The 7,497-nt window shown below is 36.0% G+C and overlaps 1 protein-coding gene across 1 annotated transcript; it reads left to right on the top strand.

The window, feature by feature from the left end:
• On the top strand, nt 2,643–4,672 carry LOC107615943. Its single transcript, XM_016317953.1, has 5 exons — nt 2,643–2,956; nt 3,069–3,690; nt 3,786–3,961; nt 4,034–4,380; nt 4,491–4,672. The coding sequence occupies exons 1-5, from the start codon at nt 2,643–2,645 to the stop codon at nt 4,670–4,672; spliced, it is 1,641 nt and encodes a 546-aa protein (XP_016173439.1).

Genomic DNA, 7,497 nt, shown 5'->3' with positions numbered 1-7,497 from the left:
AAGGGTCGATCCCATGAGGATTGATGGATTAAGCAACAATAGTGTTTGATAGGATTAGTTAGACAAACAGAAAATAGTGTTGAGATGCAATATAAAAGACATTAAACAATATAAAGAATATTGAAGAAAGGCAAGTAAATACTTTGGTAAGAAAATATGGAGAAGATAGTTAAGGTTTCAGAGTTATCTATTTTTCTGGAATTATTTTTCTTACTAACTATTTTAATCATGTAGGATTTAATTTATGGCAAACTATATGTGACTAGACCCTAATTCCTTAGACCTTCCTAGTCTCCTCTAAAATTCATCAAAAGCCAATTCCTTGGTCAATTAATTCCAATTAGAGAGTGATGATCAAATTCCAGTTTATATGCCACAAAAACTCTAATTACCTAAAAATAAAAGGATTATATGTCACGTATCCCGTTAAATCCAGATAATTAAAATTTAGGAGAATATGTTTTCAAGCTGTTGTTCAAGTAAAGAGATTTTCCAAGTTTTACACGAACTCAAATAGAAAGAGGGTCATACTTCCGTTCCACCCAAATTCATAAAATAAAGAGCGAAAACAATTCTTAAATTATAAATCCATACATAAATTAAAATAAAAAAAGTAATTAAATTAATCCATAGAAATAAACAGAGCTCCTAACCTTAACAGTGGAGGTTTAGTTGCTCATGGAAAAGAGAAAATAAGGATTCAAGTAAAATATACTCCTTAAAAATGTTCTGTTGGAACCACCCTATTGGGATCCCTTTTATAACTAATCCTAATAAATTTAAAATCTAATTTTTTAAAATTAAAAATAATATCTTTTCTTAGAATTCAAATTTTAATTTAAATTCGAATTAATTTAAATAATCAAGTCTTCAATGGATGGATGGGGACCACTTATTTCGTCCATTCTGCAGCTTCTAATCTGTGTTTTCTGTGATGAAAATTGGGTCAAAACAGCCCAGAAATCGCTCCCAGTGTTTTTCTGCGTTTTCTGCATGTGGCGCATGTCACGCGTACGCGTCGGTCACGCGCATGCGTCGATGGTCTTTTTCGCGAGTCACGCGGACGCGTCGATCACGCGGACGCGTCGCTTTTCAAATCTTCAAATCACGCGTACGCGTCAGTCACGCGTACGCGTCAGTCACGCGTACGCGTCAGTCACGCGTACGCGTCAGTCACGCGTACGCGTCGCTCCTCGCTGCCATCTCCTTTGATTCTTGTGCTGCAAAAACTCCATCAAATTTAGCCGAATGCTACCTAAAATAAACAGTATTGTACAAAACTCAAAATAGCATCCATAGTGGCTAAAATATAATTAATTCTTGATTAAACTCAACAAATTACATGCAAATTTACTAGGAAAAATAGGAAAGATGCTCATGCATCAGTTTCCATAAAACCCCATCAATAAAACATCACAATTACAAGAAAATCCTAGGAGAGAAGCTTGTGATCGTGGACACTGTTGTTGATGCTTGGTAGGTCAAGGGAGGCACTAATGTCGCTGCTGACAAGGGTGCTGACGGAACTTGTTTGACGACGGTTGGACGGAATTGTTGACGGAGCTTGACGGAGTTCATTGACAACGTGTCACACGGTAAAGGTTAGTGATTTTCTCAACGCATGTGCTTGTCTCTTGTGCCTTGTGTGGTCTTACAACGTGATTCTGATTCTGACAAGTCACCATTGTTGTTTGCAACCTATTGTGGTATCAGTTATAAAAACTATAAATACAAATAAATATTGTGTAATTTAATAGAAAATAAATTAGTCTACAGTTCTGTGGGACAACACATTTTTTTAATAGGAAACTAAATAATGTTATCATAGTTAACTATTTGTTAAGATATATGTTGTTAGAATTTGTTATTAAAGTTGAAATAAATAAAAATTGTGCTACTGTGCTGTACTGCAGATGGCCGAATGTATGGTTATTCATGTGTTTCATCATGGAAGAAGGTTTTGTAGAGACCCTGAGGGAAGTCTCTACTACCTGCATGGTAAAGTAGAATGATTTTTTTCTTTGGATCTGAATTATATAAATTTTTTTAATTTATTGGTTGACATGAGAACACCTAATATGGAGTCTGAATTTTGTCATTAAAGGAGATTCAGAGATTAATCAGATGAGGGAAGCTAAGTTGAGGGACAAGAAAACTGATGAATTGTACATTTTTTTGTCACCATGTAGATATGCCTAAAGTGGTTGGCAAAGGTTTGGCTGAGAAGACTGTTGTGGTAAGTTCTTCATCTTCATCATCTAGAGATGGCTATGAGACTACAGAAAATGAGCCATACAAGTCTTCTCCACAGGATATGAGACAGATTCAAGCAATAGTGATGAGAAAAAAAGAAGAAAAAGAAAAAAAAAGGTGCCGAAGAAGGGAGTTTCAGGTAAGAAGATGTGTGATGAGGCTGCTGGTTATGAAACAAAAAATAAGAGTACTAATGAGAAGCTAAGAAGTAAGAGGAATAGTGTGTCAAAGGATGGAGTTCCACCTAAGAAGAAAGGGTGTAATAAGACTGGTCCATCATCTAGTACAAGGCCAAGGTTGTCACCAAGGACTACTAAGAAGAGGGATCTAGGAGATATTTTGGTGCTAGAAGAAGACATATCTTAAGGGATGGGTTGCCAAATAAAAGGATGGAGGGTCAGAACAATAGGCTTGGGCATAATCTTGGGGTTGGATCAACAGAGCAGAAAGCTGGGCCTATAGGTGAGTCAGAGGAGAGTGACGCTCCTAATGAGGATGATGGGCTTAATAACTGCAGTTCAGTCCCAACTAATGTGGAGATGGATAGCGATTATGATAAACCATATGAGTATGAGAGTAAGACTTTCAATAGTCCAATTTCTTTTGAGGATGAAGGGAGGACAGCTTATGACTCATTTAGTGAGGATACTAAGTATGGAGAAGTTGTATTTAAGATTGAACATATGTTTTCAACAATGAATTTGTTCATAAGGGCATTGAAGGACTACTTTATTTTTGAAGGAAAGAATGTGTTATACATAAAAAAAATGAGAAGCAACATGGTTGATATTAACATCATGAAATAGTGCTAATAGGTGTTTTCAAGTAAAGACCCTAATAGATGAACATACATGTGCTAGAGATTATGGTAGCAACATGGTTGATAGGGGTTGGGTTGCATCTAAGTTGATTAAAAAATTACTCATCTATCCTGACATGAAACCAAGACAGGCAATGGACCACATGATAGAGGATTATAATGTCCATCTTAATCCAAGGATGATTGCCAAGAAATTGAAAGTTGCTAGACATGTGTTTATGGATAATGCACGGGCACAATATAGCAAAGTCAGAAATTATTTGTCGGAACTGCATAGGAGTAACCCCAAATCTACGATACTAATGGACACAATTCCACAGCCTGAGTCCTTACCATTGTTTGATAGATTATATATTAGTTTAGACGTTTGCAAGAGAGGTTTTAAGCAGGGTTGTGGGCCTCTAATTGGTCAAGATGGTTGTTTCCTGAAGGGATATTATGGAGGTCATCTCCTTAGTGCAGTAGGAAAAGATGCCAATAACTACTTTTTTGTCATAGCATATGTCGTTGTCTTGAATGAGTGTAAGGAGACATGGAACTGGTTCTCAACTTTCCTGCAAGAGGATTTGGGAGACGTAACTCAACATGGATGGAATTTCATAAGTGATCAGCAAAAGGTAATTTATTCAACTTTCCATATAATTCTTATATACTATTTCATGGAAATATCAACTAATAATTGTTTTATTTTGTGGGTGTATGATGATTGCAGGGGCTGAAACTAGCTATCAAATATATAATGCCCAATGTCCACCGCAGAAACTGTGTGCTTCATATTTGGAAGAATTTTAAGAAGTACTTTAAGGATCAACAGGCCAAACAAATGGTGTGGGAATGTGCAAGGTGTACAACTTTTCAAGAGTTCAATCAGTCGATGGAGAAAATAAAGTAAGTAAATTTCGGAGCATGGGAGTATCTCTAAATATTTGATCCTACAGTGTGAACGAAAGCCTATTTCAGCCATGGACCCAAGGTTGATAATATAACCAATAATATATGTGAGGTGTGGAACGCCAAGATCGTAGAGTATAGAGGAAAACCAATCCTTACAATGTGTGAAGATCTACGATGCTACTTGATGAGAAAAATGGCCACACATAAGAAGAAACTAGAGACTCATCCTGGACATTTGGCACTGGTACAACAGAAGAAATTGGATGATATTATCAAGCCTAGCACTAACAAGTGGAGAGAAATATGGGCCGGAGACAGTGATAGAGTGTTGCTTGAAGTACATAGAGGAGGTAGCAAGGTTGGAGTCAACCTTGTCCAACGGACCTACACTTGCAATGTTTGGCAACTCACTAGTAACTTGCATTCAGATTTGGTTCATACTCATGTTAATATGTTAACTCCATGGGACTAACTTATAATTCACTCTCATTTTTAGGAATGCCTTGTTGTCATGCTATTGCAGTCTTGTACAAGATTGGTCTCAGGCCAGAGGAGCATGTGCATAAGTGGCTTACCATAGACTCTATTAGGGCAACATACATTCACTTCATCAAGTCTGTTAATAGTGAGGAGTACTGGATCCCTTGTGATGCTCCAAGAACAAAACCTCCCATCATTAAGAGACCAGCTCATCGCCCAAAATGAAGCAAAAATAGATCCAGTGGAGTCTGAAATTCACACTAACAAGGCTAAGAAAACCTTTGAGGTGACATGCAGAAAATGCGAATAAATTGGCCACTATTACAAGAGTTGTAAAAATGCCCCAAAAGATCCAAACTAGAAACCATTGACAAAGAAGGAAAGGGGAGCTGCCAAGGAAAAGGACTTACAGGTTGTAGCATATGACCTGAGTTAGAATATCCCACAGGTTGTATAGGGTTCGAATTGTGCCACTTAGTAGTTGCTTAAGGGTTTAAGAGTCATATGTTGAATTAGTGAAGGGTTTATATGTCTCATATTAAAATAGTCAGGGTTTGATTTGTCTTACTAATCTTGGGTTATCTTGTGCAGGACCAAGAGCCTTAGGGAAATAATGATCCAAATCAACCTGCACCAACCATAGATCCCCTGATAATATCTGTTGTAATGTGCTTTGTTAATGTTGTTGTTAATATAATGATATTTGATTATAATTATCCACTTTGGGATGTTCTACTGTGATAGACTAAGACAAAGAAAAACAAAAAGAAGATGCCTAAAACACTACCAAAGAAGGATAATTCAAAGTCTCAAGAACAGAGAGAGAAAATTCTCCTTTCACAAACTGCACCCCAAGCAGAAGAGGTATAATTTCTGTTGTTACTCTTTTTTCACTTATCCAAATAAATAAATCATTGATTTTTTCTTACAGGTTGCAACAAATTCAATCAACCTCAATCAATCACCCCCTAACTCCAACTCCACACCCAACTTCAATCAGGCCGAAAGAAGGAAGTATTCCCTTGTTAGGCTCCCCAAATGCTCCTACATCAATTTCACCAATATTTGGGCAGTCTGCTCTACCTTCTGCTCCTCAAACAATGGGTCTGAGGCCCTGTGTTCTAATCACCCAACATGGGCACCCAAGGACAATTACAACTAATACTCCTAAGCAATAAAGTGGTGTTTCTGCTAAGACCATGGCTGCAGTAAGTACTAGAACTGCAGCAAGACTTTTTAAGTTCATTTCTATCCCTGGTTTCAGGCCTCCTAGGAAGACATGATCTCCACTGTTGAAAGATGACTTACATGACTATGAAACTAAACTCTTTCTTTTTGTTAAATTGATCTCACTATTTATAACTTTATGAGAAATAATGTTTAGTTTAAGTGCTTTGAAAGTGTATTTTTTCTATATGAATATATAGTAGTATAGGTTGGATGCTGTTTTTGTTCAAGGCTATATGTTGGCCTTCTTTTTGTTACTAAAAGGGCTATATGCTTTCCTTTTTCATGCTAAACATGGACATGATTTGGTTGTTTTCTGCAGGTGTTGTATATAATACATATGTCTGATTTGTTTATCTTATATTGGCCACTTACAACTTTCTGCAAATATACTCAAATACATCAAAATACTAATATATCATCTCCATTGTATCAAAACAATGTCATAATTTATCAATGTACAATCTTTATACCCAGACTCACATCAGGTTTCATGCTAATCAAATACCTTACATACATTTGAGATCGCAATTCCAAATACAAAAGCAACAATCAGATACTTAACACAAATGCAGCTAATGCCACTATTGACCTTACAATTCTTAGCTACAGATTCTAACACAGCTACTCTATCTTCTAGTCCTCTGAGTTTTTCAGCATCCACAACAGTCGATTCAAGAATCTGCTTTTAATCTGCCTTCCAACCCACTAAAAAATGAGAATTTTTTGTATACCTCATCAAATGATGCAACATAATCATCCAACCATGTAAAGTATTTGCAATGACGTGATGAACTCTGTACAACATACAAAATGCTAAGAACATATTACCACAGGGAGTCAAAATCGAAAAAAAAAAGTTAATCAAAATTTCTTATTACCTTGAAGTGTGGACATCCATAAAATCATAAAATAGTCTATTAGAGTTTAACTCTGTTGAGGAGATGAGCAAAATTGCATACGCTCCACAATGGTATTGTGGAGCAACAAACATCTTCTTCCTTCTCGTGCCAACACTACCTACAGAACAGACTGTTACACTTCTGCCTTCTTCATTAACACCTTCTCTTTCACTCTCGCAAATGGATGTCGACCGATGCTCCCTGCTGCTCCTCATGGCGTGTTAAGGTTCGAATTGTGACACAATAGCCGCAACGACCAGGCAGAGACAATTGAAAGACTTTCTTCCATTACAAACAACGTTGTTTTTAACGACGTGGATGTGGACAGTTTATCCTATGTCCATTTCACATTGTCCAATTAAGCACCTAACGAGCACGTCATCCAGCTAACGTGCTAGGTCAGAGTGTCATCGTGACATGTCAGCGTTTTTTATCGAGACTTGACAGAGAAATGTCTACAAGAATCGCGTTCTGTCATGGAAGTAAGGGACAATGGTCGAAGTGGATCATTTTTATTTTGAGGAGTCATGTTGTCATTTTGAAAAATGGACAAAGGTCGGGTTGATAGTTCACTCAATATCAATCAATTGAATAAAGTGGGATAAGAAAAAATTATGTAATTAATTTAAAACCTTATATTTTTATAATTTAAATAGATTTGAGGAATGTCAAAGAGCCATCAAATTTTATTATTTTTGTCCATCAATTAACCATCAATGTTTAAAAATATGAACTAAAGTATGTTGTTGAATTACTAAACTAAAGGAATTTAATTAATGGCTAAAAGTGATGGTCAAAAATAATAAATTTTTATAGTCTTGTAGTATTTCTCTTTTTAATATTTTATTTTAATATTTAAAATTATTTATCTAATTTATGTATGCATTTAAATTTAAAAATAAAATTTAAATATTTTCGTAA

Source organism: Arachis ipaensis, chromosome B09, assembly GCF_000816755.2.
Source record: "Arachis ipaensis cultivar K30076 chromosome B09, Araip1.1, whole genome shotgun sequence".
Taxonomy (NCBI): domain Eukaryota; kingdom Viridiplantae; phylum Streptophyta; class Magnoliopsida; order Fabales; family Fabaceae; genus Arachis; species Arachis ipaensis.
The sequence above is the reverse complement of the archived record's forward strand: the minus strand, read 5'-3'. Positions and strand labels throughout refer to the sequence as shown.

Bases quoted from the DNA above. Each gene is read 5' to 3' on its own strand.
- LOC107615943 (XM_016317953.1), top strand. From the start codon at position 2,643: ATGGAGGGTCAGAACAATAGGCTTGGGCATAATCTTGGGGTTGGATCA. The intron at 2,957-3,068 runs GTTCATAAGGGC...TAGTGCTAATAG, and splicing joins ATGTTTTCAACAATGAATTT to GTGTTTTCAAGTAAAGACCC. The intron at 3,691-3,785 runs GTAATTTATTCA...TGATGATTGCAG, and splicing joins TCATAAGTGATCAGCAAAAG to GGGCTGAAACTAGCTATCAA.